Below are 22,350 nucleotides of genomic sequence, written 5' to 3' on the forward strand. Positions count from 1 at the left end.
AGCTGCCTTCCGAGCAGCTCTGCTGCGACGCCATCCCACTGGCGCAATAGGCCATTCTCCTGACTGGGTCTGGCAATGGGGTGCGACCATGCACGAGCACCAGCAGGCAGTGGGGTGCACGTGCATGGCCAGCGAGAAGAACAGGGCAGCAACAGGACTTCAGGCCTCTTTTTCGGCCTGTAGTTTTGGGTAGTTTTCTCGCACCAAAAGAGGCGGCATCTGTAGGCTTCTGCGTCCTAAACTACCGAAAACTACAGGCTGAAACAGAAGCCTGAAGAAGTCCCATTGGCGCCCTGTTCTTCGCGTCAGCTGCGCACGTGTACCCCATTGCCTGTCAGTGCCATTTGCGGCCAGACCCGACCAAGAGAACGGGCTGCTGCACCGGAAGGACGGCGTCACAGCGGAGCTGCTCAGAAGGCAGCCAAAAACCTTCACCAGCAGCTGAAGGTTCACTGGCCGAGCCCTGCCCCCGGCCCCACCAAAGTGTAGACGAAGATGAGCGAGGCGGAGGACGAGCAGGTGGCATGTGGGCGGAGGCCCCAGGGAAGGCCAGAGCCAGGGAATGGCGCATTCCCCAATCTGGCCAAGGCAAAGGGCGAATGGGCAGAGGCTCCGACTGGGGCCTTGGGGAATGGCACCTCCCTGGGCCCAGACCTGAGGCGAAGGGCGAGCAGGTGGCATGCTTACCTTTGTTGAGCAGAGCGGGCGAGGCACGGAGGCGAGGCAATTAGCTGGGCTGCGTCATGAAGGCAACATATATAGGGCAGGGTGAGGCAGAGGCGAGTAGTGGGTGGGTGGGGCCGGGGCCAGCTAGCAGTGGTATTTGCCGGTTCGGCGAACCAGTTAAAATTTCCACTACCGGTTCACCCGAACCAGTCCGAACCAGCTGAATACCACCTCTGATTAAACCAGAGCTGCTAATAAGAGAGCTTTGTAAAGCCATCTTACTGTAGCTGAATTTGCCTGACCTTTCCTTGTCTAGCAGAGTCTGCTACATGATGGCCAATCTGCAAAATCTGGTCATAATCCCTCAAAGCACTGGGGCGGCATATAAGACTAAGTGCTATTGCTATTGATATATTCTGAATATCCTAATTCATTCTGTAGAAAGAAGTGCAATTGGGGATGATGTAACCATACATCATCATTTATCCTGGATGTACACCGCCCTGAGTCCCGCGGGAGAAGGGCGGTATAGAAATATAATAAAATAAAAATAAATAATAAATTTAGGTTTCAATATATTTGTTCTCCCACCATTTTAACAGAAATACCTTTAAAAGGGATCAGATGGGGAAAGAGAACAAATTAGAACAGGTGAAGGAAGTTAGAGCAGCTGATTAAAAACTTCACTCAGTAATATTTTAGTGAGAAGATGATGATAAAATTCTTCACCTTTCAAGGTGCTATGGGTAGAAGTGACCAATACTGGAGTTAGCAACTAACAGATTTGCTATTTGGGCAGATTTTGTGGTGCAGAACCCAGTCTCCCCTATCCTTTTTTTCTCCTCCTGCATTTCCTTAAATGGGGAAGAAGAATTATTTGCTTGGCTCAGCTGGCAGTCACATGATTGTTGAATGGACAGGTAAATAATTATTTAGAAAAAAATTCAGGCAGACAGTGAATCCCTGGCTGTTGTGAATTCTAAGAGGGTGGGCCTCTTTTCCAGGAAAAGAAACATGATTATAAAAGATTTTTAAAATTTTAAATATCTTTTAGTATTTATATATTCAATTTTAAATTGGTTTTAAAAGTTTGGGGTTTTAAATTTGTCGGGGCCAAAATTATTTAATTTGATTTTATTCTATTTTTTAAATTTTGTATTGTATGTGTTTTTATTGTCTGGCTGTGCACCGCCCTGAGTCCTTCGGGAGTAGGGCGGTATAGAAATCTAATAAATAAATAAATAAATAAAATAAAATTGTCAAAAGCTCCGGTGCTTTTCAAAAATGGAGAAACTCCCTGCCACAGAAAACAAATGGAGGAACCATTTCAAAGTGAAAGAAAGAAAATCCCAGTCAGAAAGATAGGACAGCTTCCTCTGAGAAATGATCCCACCCAGGGGCTTCCCATTCGATGGCCACGGATCACAGCTCCATCATTCGTTTTGGGGTGATCAGTTCCGCAAAGCCTGGCCAGATAACCCCCCCCCCCCATTGCCTTTTCTACCTCCAGCCAAGCTATGATCTATTTGTGCTCCTGAACTTCTGCTTTTGCCAGGAAATAAGCACGGCTGCCTAGTCAAATGAATAACAGAGGAAAGTTGCTTTCCTTTTCTTGCTTGCTTAGAAATGCAACCAGCTCAGGACAAAACTTGCACAGGTAGGTCCAAATTTGCCCTCCTTGGGATCTTCAGAAATTGCTGTCTCTGTAACGCTTGTAGAATTGCTTCCAAATGAAACGTTTGGAAAGAAGCTTGTATTGCTGTGTAAAACAAGACACATGGTTTTGTGCTGTTATCTGGGAGGAGTTGAACTTGCTAGTACTGTGGAATTGGAGAGGTCACTGGTGCTGTGGGTCCAACCACCTATGTTTAGGTCTGTGTCCCTTCTGCTTGGTTAAAGCCTCTGGGGGAGGGAAGTGTGTGGTTGTGCTGTGGTTAACATTGCTGTGAGGTAGGGGACATTAGTGAGAAAGTGGTAGAGATGCAACTCTGAAGAGCCCTAGCTCTAGATCCGGCCCCACAGCTCTCCCCTGCATCCATGACTATGTCCAGTTCTGGTCAACACAATACAAAAAAGATGCCCTAGAAAGAGTGCGGAGAAGAGCGAGCAACAAAGATGATAAGGAGTCTGGAGGCTAAACTGTACTATAAATGCTTGTGGGAACGAGGCACGTCTAGTCTAATGAAGAGAAGGATTAGGGGGACATGATAGCAGTCTTCCAGTACTTGAGGGCTGTCACAGAGAAGGGGGGGGTCAACTATTTTCCAAAGCACCAGAAGGCAAAACAAGAAGCAATGGATGGAAACTCACCAAGGAGAGAACCAGCCTAGAACTAAGGAGAAATTTCCTGACAATGAAAACAATTAACCAGGGGAATGACTTGCCTCCAGAAGTTATGGGTGCAGATATTTAAAATTTCAGTTTATTTTGGAATTCTTTGGATTGAGAAGGGAACTTGACCAAATTACACTGTCTCCTTTCAAACCTTGTTTGCTCTCCATTAAAATAGAAATATTAGAGGTTCCAAATGGCTGTTCATTTTGGAATTCTAGCATCCTTAGGCATGTTGTGTTGATTCAGTGTTACTTGTAGAAGATAACAAAAGGCAAACATTCAAGTTACAAAGATGAATAATTTGCCAGGGCAAATCAGGAACTTGTGTGCATGGCAGAAAGTCTTGTACAGAGCACAGAGCCTGTCCTTAAAATGGGGTTCTGAAGCTGGGATTTTATTTCTTGATTCTTGAAATTTCCTTCCCCTCTATAGTGATGTTTATGGGATATTGTTGTTATTGTTGTTACTGTTTTCTAAGTGTCTTCTTGTTTTCATTTTAGTTAATGTTAATCTGATTTTGCACAGTCACTTGAGCAATTGCTGACATATCTGTAGTTCACATTTTTTTTTGACCAAGTTGCAAAGATAAATTGGAGACATGTTTAGCCATTCATACTGACAGTCTTTTCTTGGTGAGGCCACAGAGTGTATGGTGACAAGTGAGGGATGCCGCAAATGGTAAGTTGCAGGCAGCAGGAGGTCAGTTTGCAAGATCTTTAGAACATGCCTGGGATAAAATTAGACTTTAGGTGTGCTGATATGCTATTCTGCTTCTTCTCAATTGTACTAAAATGTGTTAGGTGGAAACCTTGATTTATCAAGACATTATGGTATTCATGGCCTATCTGATGATGAGTCTGGCATATGAAAGACCAAGTCTTGACTTGGAAAAAAAATATATGGTGAAGAAGACACAATGTCTTGTGTGTTTATGAAACTCCGAGAAAGGGGAAGGGCATAACAGGACTAGCTCAGAATGAAACTAGTCTTATCAAGTGGGTGGGTGCAAGCACTCATGGAAACAGAGCTATTTGTTAGACATTAAGTTTATACAATATATCTCAAGGTTTTTCAGAAGTGGTTTGCCACTGCCTCCTTCCTAGGGCCAAGAGAAAGTGACTGGCCCATGGTCACCCAGTTGGCTTTGGGCCCCAGATGGGACCAGAACAAATGTTCTTCTGGTTTCTAGTCTGATGCCCTGCACGAAACAGGCTCTCGGTTATTATATATGGTTATTATCTTTATATCCCAGGCAAAAGAATGTTGTGGGAAGCCATCTCTGAAATTTTGGCCTTTGGAAGATGGCCATGGTGCAGCTGCTTCCCTATCCTAATATGTCCCTTTCCTGTTCAGAAACAATCCACTGCCAAATTTAGATAGCACCAAAGTGTGCTTTAATTATGAATGAAAGCACTACAGTGCCTTAGATATATGAAGATCATGTGAAGTGTTGAGACTGCTTTATACTTTTTTTTTTTTAAGAATATTTTTATTTTCAAACAAAAGAAGCCGAGGTGGCGCTGTGGTTAGGGTGCAATATTGCAGCTACTTCAGCTGACTGCTAGTTCAGCAGATCAGCGGATCAAATCTCACCAGCTCAAGGTTGACTCAGCCTTCCATCCTTCCGAGGTGGGTAAAATGAGGACCCAGATTGTTGGGGGCAATATGCTATTTAGTATACTGTCTTTGGTGTAAGCCACCCAGAGTCCTCAGAGAGTGGACAACATAGAAATATGAATAATAAAATAAATAAATAAATAAATAAAATAAAAACAACATAAAAACTTCATCCTTTCAAACAATTACAGACAGTGTTTCGGTCAGTTAAAATCCTTTCGTGCTCCCAAAATCTTCAAAATATCAATATATGACAAATGTTCTTTTCCCCTAAAAAAAAAGTGTTTACACATTTTATCTTAATTTCATTTAATATATCATATTTCATCTCCATGTTTTATTGTCTATCCATTGATAAAATAACTCCCATATCAAATAATATTGTTTATCTTCCTGTTTTCTTATTTCAAATGTCAATTTACTCATTTCAGCACAGTCCAGCATTTTCTTAATCATTTTCTTCTTCATCAGTAAGTATCTACTCTCCTTTCCAGTTTTTAGCAATTACAATTCTAGCTGCTGTTAAAATATTTACAATTAAATATTGCAATTCTTTATTGAATGTTTCTGGTAAGATCCCTAATAAAAATATCTCTGGTTTAAAATCAGTGTGTCTTTTTATCATTTTTTCCAACCACATGTGTATCTTAGTCCAATATCTCCTTGCTTCTACGCATGTCCACCACATATGGTAATATGATCCTGGGGTCTGATGACACTTCCAACATTTCTCCGATTTATTCTTGAACATTCTGGCTATCCTCATCGGGGGTAGATGCCACCTGTAAAACATCTTATACAAATTCTCCTTATATGCTGTAGACATTGTCATTTTATAATTATGTGACCACAATTTTGCCATTTCTCTAAATCAATACCATAACCAAATTTTTTCCCCCACGCTATCATTGATTCTTTAACTTGCTTTTCTTCCAATTTTACCTCTAACAAATATCCATATAACTTTTTAATTACATAGTCATCAGAACCCATTAATATCTTATCTAGATTAGTCAAAACATTATAAAAACCTTCTTATTTGAGATCTTCTCGATATCTAGAAAATATTTGCATATATGAAAACCAATCCATCTTACATCCCTGATCTTCTAGATTTTGCTTTAACTTAAGTTCACTCTTTTCATCCAATAACTCACTATATCTAACAATTTGTTCCCCTTTAAATATTACTGGATATGAAAAAGCTTCAATTGTAGCTATCCAGACTGGACTCTTCAAATAATGATGTTTTTTAACCTTCTCCCAATTCAACCACAAAGCTTTGCGTATCTGACGTCTTCTAAAGTACCCCTGTATTTTGGTTCCTTTATACCATAAAAAGGCATGCCATCCCATCAACAAATCATGTCCCTCCAAGTTCAATAATCTCGTATTTCTTAAAGTTATCCATTCTTTGATCCCCATTAAACTTGTTGCTTGATAATATAGTTCAAAATTAGGCAAGTATACTGCTTTATACTGAACTGGTGAAGACACGCTTGGAATGCTGAGTCCAGTTTTGGTCATGAAGATAAAAAAAGTTGTTGAGACTCTAAAAAGAATGCAGAAAAGAGCAATAAAGATGGCTGGGCTTCTGGAGGCTAAACTGCACGATGAACAGTTGTGGAAAGTAGGTATATCTGGCCTATTAAAGAGAAGGATTAGGGGTGTCGTGATAGCTGTCTTTCAGGACTTGAGGGGCTGTCACAGAGAAGAGAGGTTGTTGGCCTATTCTCCAAACTACCTGCTGGAAGTAAGCTGGAAGATCTTTAAAGGGAGATGGAAACTTATCAAGGAGAGACCCAACATAGAACTAAGGAGAAATTTCCTGATAGTGAGAACAATTAATCAGTGGAATGTCTTGCCTCCAGAAGTTGTGTGTGCTCCATCACTGGAGGTCTTCAAGAAGAGGCTGACGGCCATTTATCCAGAATGGTATAGGGCAATGGGTTGGACTAGAAGACCTCGAAGGGCCCTTCCAATTCTGTTATTCTATGTTTTTGTTCTGTTTTCTTCCAGATCATTTTGACCAAAGCATGGAACCTGTGCTAGAGCTACCAAAAGCATTGGAAGAGAAAGCGGACTCACCAGATGAGCATGGAAGCCAGGACCCCACCCTTCCCGAAGGAGGCCATGGGTCAGCAGTCAGAGAGCAGCCTTCACAGTGTAGCGAAGAGCCTCCACACCAGCAGCTCTCCTTCCGACAGGAGACCCTGGACCGGCAAGTCTTGGAGTACATGGAGGTGGCTCTTTTCCTGAGTCCAGAAGAACAGCAGAGGCGATGGCTTACCATTCTGACCACTTTTCTGAAGGTTAGTTGGATTTCATATTATTGGATATTTTCAATAGAAGGACATCCAGCTGATATCCATAGCAAAAAAGAAAAAAGAAAAGAAAAGAAAAAAAGCAGAAAGGAAATGGCCTACCTGAAAAGATACCAGGGAAAGTGTCATTTTACTTCCATTTGGAAACAGCAGTTGGTTTCAAGTTGCGAGGCAGCGTTGTTCAGTGGATTGCTTAAGAACTGCTTGATGGGACAAGGACCCACAGAGGCAACACTGGAAGTCTTGGAAATGTTTAGCAGAGAGAGGAAATTAAAGCTGCTTGAAATAGTGTTGCAGAATTTATTTAATTCCACCCCATACTTGTGCTCTCTCGTGTCATTATGTTTACTTCATTACTTTAACAAAGGGCAACATTCAGGCTTCTTAAACAGAATACGCCTATGTAAAGGGACATAGATTTACTTCACCTGTGATTTGTGCTATGGAAGTGTCAACCTTTTACTGAGGTGAAGCCGAAAACCACAAATTTTCAAGTCAGCTACATTTGCACTTGATTAGAAACCCTTTTTTAAAATCAATTTTCCTGTTAGATTGATTTTGGGGTAACGGTATGATTATGGTGGCTGAGTTGTTGAGGATCATGCAAACTCAGCTTCATAACACCACAGAGACGTTTTTCTTACAAATGATGCCACGGATCAGATGGAGCTGAACAGGGGTTGTTGTTAAGGGTTCATTACAGAATGCAGCAATGTTGCTTAGCTGTGGCTTTTAATTAGCAATGAAGGAGCAATTGGCACCCCATCTGCATAAACTCTCCTTTGCTAGCATTCGCTGACTAACTTCCAGGTTCTTCTTTGTACAAGTTCTTTAAATCCAGGATGGACCTAAGAGAACACTGAGCCTAAATGACAGCACACAAGTTTTTCATACTGTTACCATTTCAGAATATTCTCCTTTTGCTTGATCTAGTTTGTGACATTATAACTTTGGTGTTTTTTTGTTGTAGTCTGTTGTATTTTTACACCAATGGCTCATAACCAAAAAAACAACCTGTAAAAGTACAACTGACCAGAATAGCAATTGTACTGGGAGTGAGTGGCCTAGAAATTAATGAACTAAATAAGTGTTGGGGCATATTTGAATTAACACCCAGTGTATATGGAGGAATGGGATTGCACGTCTCTTTTCTCTTTATTGTCCACCAGTTCAAAGCTGTTTGATCCTTGTGAGTTACAGATCCCCAAAGGTTATAAAGATGGATGGGCCTTCTCTGCCTTTAAGTTGAGAAGAAGGCCCTGAGAGGTGGAAAGCAACCACTGGGACGATCCAGGTGCTGAGCCTGTCCTGAGTAGGGATGTCCAATTCAAGATGGCAGTTCGGATGACCTAGTTGGCTTCTCTGGCTCTAGGAGAACCCATTCTGGAAGGTGCTGGGAATGCAGTAGTTGTTAGAAAGCCATGGTAGTTATCCTACATTCCTCAAAGGACAATCCTGAATGTAAGAAGCTTCCAGCTAAGAACAAAAATCAGTCAGGGAAAAAATCATTCTTGTAGGGAAAATTACCAAGTCAATGCATTGAATGTCAATATTTTATTTTTTTTTACATTTAAAAAAAACACATTTTAGGCCTGGGAGCAGTCAGATGGCAGTGTCTATTTTCCAAATATCCAGCTTTTAGCAAGTGAAACTTCCAGTTTTCTGGTGAAAGAAATCAAGAAGAAAATGAATGGAAATCCAGCAGGTGGGCCTCTTTATGTACTTAACCTGCAACCTGCTCTCTGCTTTCTGATTTATCTTGTTGTTGAAAAGATCTGCGCCAACCATGTCCAGCAGACATTAAAAACTCTTGTCTTTATAGCTCTGTTTTATTCAGGCCAGATCAGGATACCAGTTCATTCCTTTAGGGTACGATAGCATGAATGATGAGGATACGGAATGGGAGAATTCTATAAAAATTGTAAGTGGCCACAGACAAAAAGATTAATATTGTACTAGGTATGACTGCAGGGAAAATTCCCAGAGTCGGCAAGGAGCCAGGAAATTATGCTGCTTTCCTAGAACTGCTGTAATTTAGTGGTTGCTTTATACAGCAGTTATTTCTAGTGTGTTGAATGGATTTCTGAATGGTTGATTGTAAGCACACATGCAGAGTAATGATGTTCTGCGGTCGTGTCATTCTTCACATTTGTCTGGCATCTATCACCATTGGCACCTCTGCCATCTGCTGACCCTCTTGCTCCTTTCTTGCATGGTGTGAATATTGGCCGCCACAAGAACAGAAGACGCTCGACTGCTTGTGTGGCAATTTCTGCAGTGGAAGGGAGAGCTGGATTCTGCCGGTTACCTGCTGCTAAAATCAATCTACTCACTTTCACTCTACACCTCGGTAAGAGAAAGATCTTCCCTCTTCTTCATGCAGTTCGAAGCATTGGCATCAAGGCCGCAAGAATGCTCCGTTCACTCATCTGACTCAAATCAAACTAAAACCTTGATTATGGTTATAGACCTGCATAGGAAGGGTAGGATGGTCAATTAAAAAGCATAGAATCTACATCACAGTCTAAAAGAATTATGAAAACATTGCATGTCGTAGCAGAGACTGAAAACAGCACAATAGACTGGTGTGCCCTGGCTAGTTATGCAGTAATGGTGAGATGAGGCTCCAAGCGCTGGAGAAGGAGACGTTTTGTAGTCTATGGAGACTCTCAGTCATGGTTGCCCCAAAGGTGCTTTTCCAAAAAGCAACTGGGTTTCCTTAGTTTCTCTTTTTTTCCCTTGAAAAATCGCTTTTCTGTCATTTCTATTTATTACTCAATAGTAGAATAATCACATTACTCCAACATATATATATATATATATATATATATATATATATATATATATATACACATTATAATATTCATTTGTTCTTATCTACACATTTATATTCATTTATATTTACCTCTCTTTATTTAATGTTGTTCAGTTACTTTAAGTTTCATCAATATTAAGTTAAATATTTCTTGTTCTGATTTCTATTTTCGAGCCAACTGTACATTTTATTCCATATTTCATAATAGTCCGAATCCTCTCTCTCTTTCAACTCCATAGTCATTTTATCCATCTCTGTGCATTCTAGAATTTTCCTTATTACAGTTTCGTCTGATGGTATATTTTTTTGTTTCCAATTTTTTTGCGAATGTGATTCTTGCTGCGGTAAGTATGTGCAATATAATGTATTAAAGGGTTTTATTCATTTTCAGGTCCAGTATTCCTAATGAAAACAATTCAATTTTCATATCTATTTTTTGCTTTGTAATTTCTTCCAACCATTTTTGAATTTGACACCAATACTTCCTTGTGATGGGGCATGTCCACCACATATGGTAGAATGTTCTGGATTTATAGTTATATCTCCAACAATTAGGTGATAAATTGGGATACTTCTTGGCCAATCTCGCTGGTGGCAAATGCCACTTATACTGTAAAACATTTTATAGAGGTTTTCTTTGTAGGTAACTGCTGTTGTGAGTTTGTAGTTCCTTTCCCATAGTTTGTCCCACTGTTCTAATTCTATGCTGTGGCCGAAATTTCTTCCCCAACTAATCATCGTTTCTTTTACAACTTCCTCCTCCATTTTATGTCTTAGTAGAAATTTATATAATTTTGTAATAATTTTTCCTTCTGTTCCCAATAAAATTTTATCCAACTCCAATTGTTTTTCATATATGCCGAATTGTTCTTGATTTTTTTTAGTCTTGTTTTGATTTGTAGTAGGGCCACCATTCTATATTTATTCCTTGTGTTTTCAATGTTTGCACTGATTTTAATTCTCCTTTCTCGTCTAAAATTTCTGAGTATCTTACCATTTTACTGAGGTCTATTGTATTTGGGTGTGTCATTGCCTTCATTGTCGATAGCCAATTTGGGATTTTCATACAGTAGCCAGTCTAAGATTAAAATTTTGGGGGTTTGGGGATGAAACCACAGAATCAGGTAATGCATTCCAGGCATTGACCACTCTGTTGCTGAAGTCATGTTTTGCAATTGAGTTTGGAGCAGTTCACTTTAAGTTTGTATCTATTGTGTGCTCATGTATTGTTGTGGCTGAAGCTGAAGTAGTCATTGACAGGTAGGACATTGTAGCAGATGATTTAATAAGCTATGCTTAGGTCATACCAAAGGCGGCGTAGTTCTAAATTTTCTAAGCCCAAAGTTTCAAGTCTGGTGGCATAAGGTATTTTGTTGTGAGCAGAGGAGTGGAGGACTCTTCTTGTGAAATATTTCTGGACACGTTCAATTGTATTAATGTCCGATACGCAGTACAAGTTCCAGGCAGATGAGCTGTATTTGAGAATTGGTCTAGCAAATGTTTTGTATGCTCTGGTTAGTAGTGTAATATTACCAGAGAAGAAGCTACACAAGATTAGGTTTACAACCCTTAATGCCTTTTTGGCGATGTTGTTACAGTGGGCTTTGGCACTTAGATCATTTGATATGAGTAGTTCAAGGTCCTTGACCGAGTGAGTGTGATCTACAAGGTCGTGTCCACTCAGCTTGTACTTTGTGTTCTGATTCCTTTTGCCAATGTGTAAGACAGAGCATTTGTTGTCTGAGATTTGGAGTTGCCAATTTTTTGACCATTCCGACATAAAGTAAAGATCTTTTTGAAGGGTAGCAGCATTGTTGGTGGTGTTAAACAGTTTTACATCATCTGCAAAGAAAATGCAGTTACTTATAATATGATCACAAAGGTCATTTTTGTATCGTATGAAGAGTGTTGGTCCTAGAACACTGCCTTGGGGGACACAGCTATTAACAGGTGCAGGATTTGATAGGGCTCTCCCTATTTTGACCACTTGTTGTCTGTTTTGACAGGAACACGGTTATCCAATTATGGAGGGGTCTGGAGATGCCCTGGTTTTAGTTTTAGAAGTAGTTTATCATGTACCACTGACAAAGGCTTTACAGAAGTCTATGTAAATTGCATCTATTGCTTTGCCCTGATCAAGATTTGTAGTCCATATGTTTTTGCAGTGTAGAAGTTGTAGATTACAGGATAATTTTTTTCTGAAACCAAATTGTTTATTACAGAGTAGGTTGTTTGTTTCTAGGTGGAGGGTAATGGATTGGTTGATGATTGATTCTGTGACTTTGCAGGTGACGCAGCATAAAGAGATTGGTCTGTAATTTTTGACTAGGCTGGGGTCTCCCTTTTTGAAGATAGGGATGATCGTGGCTAGTGACCATAGGTTGGGTAGGGAGCTGGTCCTGAAAGATTTTTGAAATTATGCTTAGGGGTTCTGCTATAGCAGAAGTGCTCATTTTTTAAGAAGTGTGCACATAGTCCATCAGGTCCAATAGATAGAGATGGTTTTAGTCTAACATAGTGCCTTTTCAACGTTATCTTCTGTGAAATCTATTTGTGTTAGCCATTGCTGTTTACAAAGACTGAACTTTTCTCACCAGCCTTATTTTTCCTCACTAAAAATGCTCTCTGGGCAGATTCTGAAATGAGCATCAAACATCGTATTATTTTCTTTGGGGCAGGAACAGGAACTCCGGTGGAATATAATCAAGTCTGGGTTGCCTGTGACGTTGCTGCAGTGCCTACACCTCTTCTTTGTATCTGCCCTGGAAGCGGCTCCTGGGGACAGGGAAGAGGAGCAGCAGGCCACACGGAAGACTCAAGAAATGCTGGTGCAGGTGGGTGGTTGCAGCTGGGCCTGGAGGGGCCATCTAAAAATAGACTAGAATCGGATGTTTTGTTCTTTTTTTAAAAAAAGATTTATTTGAATCAAATAGTGGTATTATTGTTTTTGTATACTTTTAGACAATGGTCAATATTTATGCAGAAAAGCAAGGTGTGGAGATGCTTCTCATGTCAAGTCATCTTAAATCTTTGATCATAGCAAGATCCTCCCTCTGGGATCAAGGCAGCCCTGCTTGGAAACAGCCTACAAGCCAAGTGCTACAAACGATTTCAAAGGCCCTTTCCGAGACCACCATTTCATACCTGCAAGGTAACTGGCCCTGATTTCCCCTTGCCTCCATTCAGGGGCCTCAGTCCCTGATCCTTGCTCACTTAATGTGAGGGGGAGTGCGGCTTCCCAGGACGTCTCCGTTTTGATTCTCCATAATTACAAATGACTCTTTGTTTTCTAATGGAGCACAATTGCATCCCCTCTCTCCTTTCAATCCACTGTTCTTTCTGTTTTTCTTTCCTTAAATGTGCAGGTCCTGTTTTACCTGCAAGAGCCTGATAATTATTTCTAAATTTTCCATGCAAAACATTTTCTGCGCCTCTTGTAACAGTCTTTGTGGCTGTTATTTTCATCCACGGAGGAAGCTCCTTTGCTGGACTGCATTCCCTTGGAAGTTGCTTCAGTAATCAGCTTACCTTGTATTCTGCTCTTTGAATTGATAAAACTCCCTTTAAAAAAATTTTGTTTCATCAGCTGAAATGTGGCCATTTTTGGTGGTCATTTTCTTCAAGGACTGTTACAAGTTTGCAAGCCACAACTGCAGGTTCACCGCCTCTCTTGCTGGTGTTGCATGCTGTGTGACTGGGAGAAGTTTCTTGAGCCGGCTGCTACCTCGGGTGCTGGAACGGTTGACAGTTGGCGTTATTTCTCCTTTAGCCTTGGGCTGCTGTCCAACTTTTCATAGAGTTCCGATTAGATTAATCCAATTTGAGTAATCCAGCAGGTTGCTAACCCTTTGACTGGATCCAATAAGGCTCTAATTATATTCTTACACTTATCCTTTCTTGATTTAAACATTTTTTCCAGTTCAGAGTTTGTAGGTTATATTTTGGTATGTATGAAGCTTAATGTACATTAATCTTAGGGTGCCAGAAGAATAAGTAGAAATTTCTATAAAACAGAGTGAGGATCAGTGGTGGGTTGCCCCGGGTTCGGACCGGTTCGCAGGAACCGCTGGTAAAACCGGCGGGAGGCTCTGCCCACTGACCCGGACGTCATCATAGGTGATCTGCACATGTGCAGAAGCTTCTGCGCATGCGCAGAAGAGCACGCGGGCACAATGCGAACTGGTAGTAAAGGTAAGAAGAACCCACCCTTGGTGAGGATGACTACAATCTTACATGTGGCGTTTACCTATTACATGCAATACTTTTCTATCTACAGATTGCATCAAAACTTCTATTTACAATTTGTCACAGCTTGATGATTCCTTGCCTACTTGGGAAGTATGTGAATCCATCAATATTATCCTGCATTTTGTGAGGAATTCCTACCCGATTTCCCCAGCCTTGCTTTTGGAATTTGAGAACAATGGTGGCCACCAGCTGCTGTTGAAATTTTTTTTAAGGCAAGTCAATTGATAGCATAGTGGCTGCCAAGATGTGACGCTGGCAGATTTTCACCTTACTGTTTTATTTGGGGAGAAAATACTTTCAAGTACCTTTTAACATTTGTGTATGCTTGTAAATGCACATTTCTTTCCAGTGATGGAGTTGGGGTGTTAAACCATTCTGGACAATAACATGTTGCATCTAAAATGCAGATTATTCAGTTTTCTTGTATGGACTTTCCCTTTAACCTCTGGTCAAATGTTCCTCAGGGATAGACTTTAATAACTTTATCCCACACTTCTTGCAAACATAAATCAAAGCTTGTGCCTTTTTCTAGGCATGTTTGTCATGTTCAGGACAGAACAAAAGAACACAATGATTCGTAGTATCCATAGATCAACAACTGTAGGCTCATCCTTGCTAAAGCTGAGCAGTGCATACCATGGGGCTTTCCCGTCCCCCCCCCCACCCAGTGAACTGTTCTAATGCATCACTAGAGCTCCTTCCCCATCAGTGGCACCGGAAAATCAGAGAATCCCAGCAGAATCCCTTTGAGAGGGAAACCTAACCCTTCGCCCAGAGATGGGCTGCTGCCAGTTCTGACTGGTTCGCCCAAACCAATTGTCCCAATTCTGCGTGGTTCAGAGAACCAGTAAATTGGGCCACCGGCTGGCCTTGCCCCTGCCCGTTTTTCGGGACATTTTCAGGCTGTTTTTCCAGCCAAAATTGGCCCAAAAAACAGCCTGAAAACAGCCCCAAAAACGTCCTGAAAATGGCCCCAAAAACGTCCTGAAAATGGCCCAAAAAAGCTGCCTGTGAGAGGAAGAGAAGCTGGGTGAGCTGGACCCAGACGTGTCTCGGATCCCTTCATCCCAGGAGCAGCAACCTCGCACTCTTCCCCTCTCTGCTAGTCCCCTTCTTTGCACGGGATTGCCCCGCAGTGGAGATGGAGAGGGAGAAAGGGGCAGCGTTTCTGTGTGCTCCCGTTTCTGTGTGGCACTCTCCCCTCAATGCTAGTGGCCACCACTGCCCCCTTCTCCCTCTCCCTCTCCACTTTCATGCGAAGAAGGGGGCGTCTGGGTCCAGTTTACCCAGCTTCTCTTCCTCTCGCAGCCAGCTTTCCCCAGTCTATCTTGATGCAGTCTCTCTCTCTCTTTCTCTCTCTCTCTCTCTTTCACATACACACACACACACATACACACACACAGACACACACACAAATGGGTTGGATCCAGAGATGGGTTTCAGCAGGTTCTGACCAGTTCTGAGAACCAGTAGTGGAAATTTTGAGTAGTTTGGAGAACCGGTAAATACCACCTCTGACTGGCCCCACCCCATCTATTCTCTGCCTCCGGAGTCCCAGCTGATTGGGAGAGAATGGGGATTTTGCAGTATCCTTCCCCTGGAGTGGGTTGGTAATGGAGATTTTGCAGTATCCTTCCCCCAGGAGTGGGGAGGAAATGGGGATTTTGCAGTATCCTTCCCCTGGGGTGAGGTGGGAATGGAGCTTTTACAGTATCCTTCCCCACCAAGCCACGCCCACCAAGCCATGCCACGCCCACCAAGCCACACCCACAGAACCAGTAGTAACATTTTTTGAAACCCAACACTGGTTGGATCTTTCTTTCCTCCCGCCCCGCCACCGGAGACCCCTGAATTCCCTCCCCAACCCTGCCTGTCCCATATAGATACCACCCACACAAATGACAGAGTTGGACACACCCACTCAGTCACATGACCCCCCCCCCCCACCCAGCCATGCCCACCCAGCCAGTCATTAAGGCAGAGAACTGGTTGTTAAAAAATTTGGAGCCCATCACTGCCTTCGCCCCTTCTAAAAACCACTTCAGGAGGACACCAACCTTTTCCCAAAACCCAGCAGCCGACTGATCAACCAAGCTTTAAGGAGAAAGAGGTATTCTTCTAGAGCTTCACAGATTGCGAGAAGTGATAATATCACTTTATACCGCAATAGTGAGGTCACACTTGAATACAGTGCCCAGTTCTGGTCCCCATGATACAACAAAGATGTTAAATCCTAGAAGGAGTGCGGAGAACAGCAACAAAGATGATTAGGGGGATGGAGGGAGGTTAAGGGAGCTAGGTATGTCTAGCCTATCAAAGAGAAGGATTAGGGGGGACACATAACAGTCTTCCAGTATTGAGGGACAGTCACAGAGAAGAGGGGATTGACTCAGTGGTGAAATCCAAATTTTTTTACTACCGGTTCTGTGGGCATGGCTTGGTGGCTGTGGTATGGCTTGGTGGGTGTGGCTTGGTGGGCATGGAACAGGAAGGATACCGCAAAATCTCCATTCCCTCCCCACTCCTGGGGGAAGGATATTGCAAAATCCCCATTCCCACCCCACTCCTGGGGGAAGGATATTGCAAAATCCCCATTCCCACCCCACTCTGGGGCCAGCCAGAGGTGGTATTTGCCGTTTCCCCGAACTGCTCAAAATTTCCGCTACCGGTTCTCCAGAACCTGTCAGAACCTGCTGGATTTCACCCCTGGATTGACTTATTTTCCAAAGCACTTGAGGACAGGACAAGAAGTAATGGGTGGAAACTTGCTAAAGAGAGATCCAACCTAGAACTAAGGAGAAATTTCCTGACAGTGAGAATCAATGGAATAGTTTACCTCCCAGGATTGTGGGTGTTCCATCATTGGTGATTTTCAAAAATAGACTGGGCAGTCATTTGTATAGGGTCTCCTGCCTTGAACAGTGGGTTGGACTAGAAGATCTCTAGGATCCTTACCAATTTGGTCATTGTATGATTTTTATGTTCTATGATTGCGTGCAAAATGATTCTTCCGCCAATTAAGTCTTCCAGTTGTGTTTCCAGATATGAAGGGCCACTGGACAAAAAAGAAAATGCCAGCATCAAAGAAACATTGGACTTAGTGACACAACTGACACTTTGTGGAGAAACTGAACTGAGTGTTTCACGCAATATAGTATATCCACAACTGCCACAGTTTAATGAGAAACTGCCACAGTTTAATGAGAAGCAGCCCCTTTCTTCTGGTAAGTAACTCAGGTAGGAGTGAGTTGGGACATTTAAATTAATAGCATACAAATATAATAAAATATGTCATATAGAAGATTTTAATATAGCCTAATAAATGGAAGGGGAGGGGGGAAGAAACTGCCAATAATGCGAAATGCCATGTATTGTTAGACTTACTGATCACAAACATGACTCTTCAAGAAATGCAACATAATTTTGTTTCAAGAGAATTAATTTTTTACATTGCATTTACATATTCTGGTTTCATTGTTCCTTATAAAATGGAAATTAAAAGCTGAATGCTTTAGGATAGACTTGAGCAGAGATTATTTTATTATTAAAAAGTGGTAATAAATAAAAATGATTACTCTGCCTGGAGTGTTTATAAAAGTAAAAAAATGGGACATAAATTAGATAAAAGAATAAATATCCTTTATCTCTGTCACCAGTACCATTATGTACAAACATACTTCTAATTAAAGATTTCCAAATTCAATTAAACTCTTCTTTAAAAAAAGATTATCATGTAATTAAATAACAGCTATATAATAGGTTGTATTTATTGAACATGTAAGAGCTATGGTGGTGCAGTGGTGAGAATGCAGTATTGCAAGCTAATTTTGCCCACTGCCAGCAGTTCAATCATAACTGGCTCAAGGTTGACCCAGACTTCCATCCTTCCGAGATGGGTAAAATGAGGACCCATATAGTTGGAGGCAACAGATTGACTCTGTAAACCATTTAGAGAAGGCTGTAAAGCACTATGGGACAGTATGTAAGTCTTTATTGCTATTGCTCACAGCAAAGTGCAAAAGTACTTTCCTTCATGCTGTGTTTAAAGAGAATATGGGTGGATGGGAAAATTTCTAGAGGGTGACCAAGAGACACACTATGAGGCCCCCTTGAAAAAGATATGCAGGCTTCACCTGGGGAAGATTAAGAATGGCCATCAGGAGGGCCTCGTGGAAGGCAGACGATCCTTGCTTTCTGCTCTAAAGATCTATACTAAGACAAACAGCTGCAATATAATACATTTTCCTAGATTTAGCACCAGGAAGGGAGCAACAATAATTTTAAAACTGTCACAGAAATTGTTGATAGGATTATTGTTTCCACAGGAAAAAGAATAAGGAACCTGAAAGCTTTCCAAGTACTAGAACTGCTTTTTCAGAAATCCAACAACCCAAATCTCTGTCAGTACATTTTGCTTGTCCTGAAATCCATCTGGACGTGGGACCCCATGAATTTCTTCCTGCTCGAGTGGTCTCTGCAGCCCATCTGCCAGTTTGTGGGGGTCATCCCTCTCAAGCCCTTCCAGGTCCAGGCTCAGTTCTTCCAGCTGGTGGAGTCCGTGGTGGAGGACCTGTCTTATATCCCTCACGAGATCTTGAAGAAGATCCAGTGCTTGATCAATGAGAACACCGAGCCCTTGTGCGCCTCGCTTGCCTTGGGCTGCCTCCATAGCATCACACAGAGAGACCCCCTCTTGACAGATATCTTCAGGGATTCCGGACTTTTAGGAATCCTGCTTGTTCAGTTGCGTAAAGAAGCCAAAAGACTGATAAAGAAAGGTATCATATATATTAAATAAATACACATTTTTCTAAATCTTTTCCAAACTCTTCATGCTGGGAATGGATTGCCAGCAGCTCTACCCTTTTCTCTGGTTGCCTGTGGTCTATAAGAGCCCCATCTGAAATTTACGTTTGTGTTGATCCCAAATTCCCAACTAGACAATCTGTCCTGTAGGATGTGCTGCTTCCTCCCGCTGGACCTTCTTTTAGTGCCAGCAGAGGTTGGACACTCTTCCCGCTTTTTAGGGGAATGAAACATTTGCTCAGAGAAATTTGCTTCCTTCTCCTTTCCCTCCATCATTCACGGTATATAAGCAGTTTTCTGTCAAGGGCTAATCTGAGATATTACCTGCTCATGGCTTCATTGGATCCTTCCCACCCTTTCTTCATACTTTTGATATTTTCCTTAAATCCCCCTCCCTCCTTTATAGGTTCCATTTTAATTTCAAACACCCCCCCCCCCAATCTCCTTAACTAAATCCTGATGTTTCTTGTTTTTCACACTGTTTTGTCTTCCAAATCTGTTGCATCTCCTCACCTCCTGAGGCAGCAGGTCAGAATGACAGAGCTCTGTCATTCTGAGCTCTGTCATTCTGAGAATTTATTTTCCTGTTTGTGGAAAGGACAGCCATCCATATCCAGCGCTACTCATGAGGAGATTGATCTGGTTTCTTGTCATGCAGGAAGCACTCAAACAAGTTCTCAGGTGTCAGAAGTGGAGAATTTCCTCAAATGGATTCTGAAGATGGCAGCCGCTCTGGTGGTGGGATCTGTCAGGAACACAGGTAAAAGAGAGAACCCGCCCAGTTTCATTGGCCACAACATGAGGGTTGCGGAATATTAGTTCATGGGAAACTTCATCTGTTGCTTCCTCTGCTGAGCCTGAAGCGAGTGGATAGTCCAGTCACCTGGTAGATATTTGCTTTTCTAGTCTTGCCACTGTTCTGGTCCGTGGAAGATTCGTGATTCAGGAAACTCTCCATGAAAATAAGAACAGACCATGGGAAAGAAAGAGAGGCAACTTTTTCCCACATAGTTTTCTAAAGGCAATTTCCTAACATGTGCAGGGACTTAGGGACCTGGCTATGGATTCAGAAAAATCTTACAATTTTAGAGAAGCTTTAAGGCGATTACAAATTAATTTGTGCAACATAAAGCATGCTAATGTTGGGTTAGACTAATTCAACAGAGGAAATGCAATTACTTTTCCTTTTCATGGAATCTTAAAGAAGGTCCAGATAACAGAAGGCTATTTCTGTGTCTATTTATGTCTTTTTTGTGTCATTTTTCAATATTTTCCTATCTTTCTTAATCAGAAAATTTTTTTGAAAGGGTGGCAGAATTGAAAACATTTTCATGGACATTAGAATGGTTGTGGCAGGCACCTTCAGAGATGCTTTCCCATCTTTCAGTGGAAAGAATTCATACAGTGAGACAGGAAAGCCGAGATGGGCTACAAAGAACGATGATCCTTAGGACCCCAGAGCTAAATACTTTGGAAGCAGTGGTGAAATCCAAATTTTTTTACTACCAGTTCTGTGGGCGTGGCTTGGTGGGCATGGTGTTGCTTGGTGGGCATGGCTTGGTAGGTGTGGCAGGGGAAGGATACTGCAAAATCCCCATTCCCTCCCCACTCCTGGGGGAAGGATATTGCAAAATCTCCATTCCCAGACGACTCTGGGGCCAGCCAGAGGTGGTATTTGCCGGTTCTCCGAACTGCTCAAAATTTCCGCTACCGGTTCTCCAGAACCTGCTGGATTTCACTCCTGTGGAAGTATTTGCAGGGTGGCCACAGCAGCATAAGGCGAGCTGCACAGCGGATCATAAGGCGATCTGCACAAGGAAGAAATGCTTAAGAGCAAAAGATTGAGAAGGAGACTGCACCAATTTTGGCACATAGTAACAACACCAATTTTTCAGGGGTGGGGCAATAAATATCGTAAGATTTCACATAAGCCATGGGCTTTACTCCTTTCATACAATGTTGCATTCATTGTACTATGAAATTTAATTATTCTAGTAACTGATCTATGAACCTAGTCATATATTATAAAATAATCTATGAAATTATTATCATTAAGTGACCATCCTTCAGATTCTGCTTGGAACAGGCTTAATAGTAAGTTATACATGTGATTTCTCAGTGATTCTCAGGGACTATGGCATGGTGCCCTACATCAAGATTTATGTGGATAGCGAGCTGTACCGAAGTGATGCCGTGAACATCCTGGAGCAGTTGTCCATCATCAACCCTGAGGAGTACATGAGCTCCATTATTGGGGCTCTCTGCTCCTCTACTCAGGGCGAACTACACTTCAAGCTGGATCTACTTAAAGTAAGGAATAGTAAATGCCAGATCTATTTTATTTGAAAAAGATTAAGGGTTGGGCTTTGTTCCTCTACTAGGCCATGAATCATAGGGAAGTTCTAAACTATGGAAATATAGTTACTTTGCCTCATAGGGAAATAATTTATTGAAATGTGTCACCAGCCCCTAAAACTGACCTCTAACTGAAGACTGAAAATACTATTGGCCATTAGGAAGAATTACCTGGTCGTAAGTGCTGCCCAAGAGTGGAACAGGTTGCCTCGTGAAGTGATATGTCCACCTTCCTTGGAAGTCTTACCAAAGAAGGTGGGCGGGCACCCATTCTAAAATCTTTAGTAGATCCTGCAGGGATCAGGGGTTTGCACTAAGAGATTTCTCCTGTATCTTCCAACTTGGTGAATGATGTGTATGTGTGTATCTGGCAATTGCTGCCCCTGAAGATATGACCCAATATCAGATACATTTCTTGGCCTCTAAAACCATTGCTGCTGCAATGGTCAATAACTACTTAAAGAAAGTCAACGGTCCATTAAGGGGATCAGGGGAGAAGACCGTTAAGAGCAATTATCCTTTTCAATGGCCTCATGAACAGCCAAAATTTGGATTCAGTCCTCAAGGCCCCCAATCTGGTGCTTTTACAAGGCCAAGAAGGCTTAAAATAAGATGGGAATGATTATTGGAATAGAGAGAGCAGATTTAGCTTGTGGGGCTATTTTTATTTCCATCTACCATTATCCGGAGGCCTCCAAATATGAAGTGTTAGAGATGAAGAGGACGAGGCTGCTCTCAGGGAGATGACCTCCTTGTCCAATTTCCACAGGATCCATTTGGCCACAGTGAAGAACAGAATACAAAGAACAGATAGTCAAAGGGTCCTTTGATCTATGACTTGCCATGCCTGTTCTTGGGCAGGAGACTCTTAAATCTAAGGCAGAAGCAGTAGAAAGAGGGCAGCTGGTAACTGATTAGTAAAATCTCAGATTTTTAATACTCTATATTGCCATATTGCACTAAAAGCTATATGTAGAGATGGTTGCTCATAATGACAATTTGACTAGGTTGTGAAGAGGGCAAGTGTGTCAGGCAAAATGCAAAACAAAATTAATTAACCAAGTACACAGTAAACAATTTAGAAGTTAGATTTAACTTCCCATGTTTGGAATAAGAGCCATAGTGGCGCAGTGATTAAAATGCAGTATTACAGGCTAATTCTGCCCACAGCCAGGAATTTGATCC

General features: G+C 41.8%; 1 protein-coding gene across 1 annotated transcript in view; it reads left to right on the top strand.

The window, feature by feature from the left end:
• The first annotated feature begins 2,292 nt into the window (after positions 1–2,292).
• WDFY4 (WDFY family member 4) overlaps positions 2,293–22,350 on the top strand; it is a 134,881-nt gene continuing 114,823 nt past the window's right edge. Inside the window, exons 1-11 of the mRNA XM_070943165.1 lie at positions 2,293–2,323; positions 6,637–6,929; positions 8,532–8,646; positions 9,185–9,291; positions 12,435–12,590; positions 12,718–12,907; positions 14,033–14,216; positions 17,047–17,228; positions 18,330–18,782; positions 19,469–19,570; positions 20,930–21,120. Of these exons, the coding sequence (XP_070799266.1) occupies positions 2,293–2,323; positions 6,637–6,929; positions 8,532–8,646; positions 9,185–9,291; positions 12,435–12,590; positions 12,718–12,907; positions 14,033–14,216; positions 17,047–17,228; positions 18,330–18,782; positions 19,469–19,570; positions 20,930–21,120 (2,004 nt within the window). The remainder of the gene's footprint in view (positions 2,324–6,636; positions 6,930–8,531; positions 8,647–9,184; positions 9,292–12,434; positions 12,591–12,717; positions 12,908–14,032; positions 14,217–17,046; positions 17,229–18,329; positions 18,783–19,468; positions 19,571–20,929; positions 21,121–22,350) is intronic.

Source organism: Pituophis catenifer, unplaced genomic scaffold, assembly GCF_029215685.1.
Source record: "Pituophis catenifer annectens isolate HBS135680 unplaced genomic scaffold, rPitCat1.0.hap2 SCAF_4, whole genome shotgun sequence".
In the NCBI taxonomy this organism is placed as follows: Eukaryota; Metazoa; Chordata; class Lepidosauria; order Squamata; family Colubridae; genus Pituophis; species Pituophis catenifer.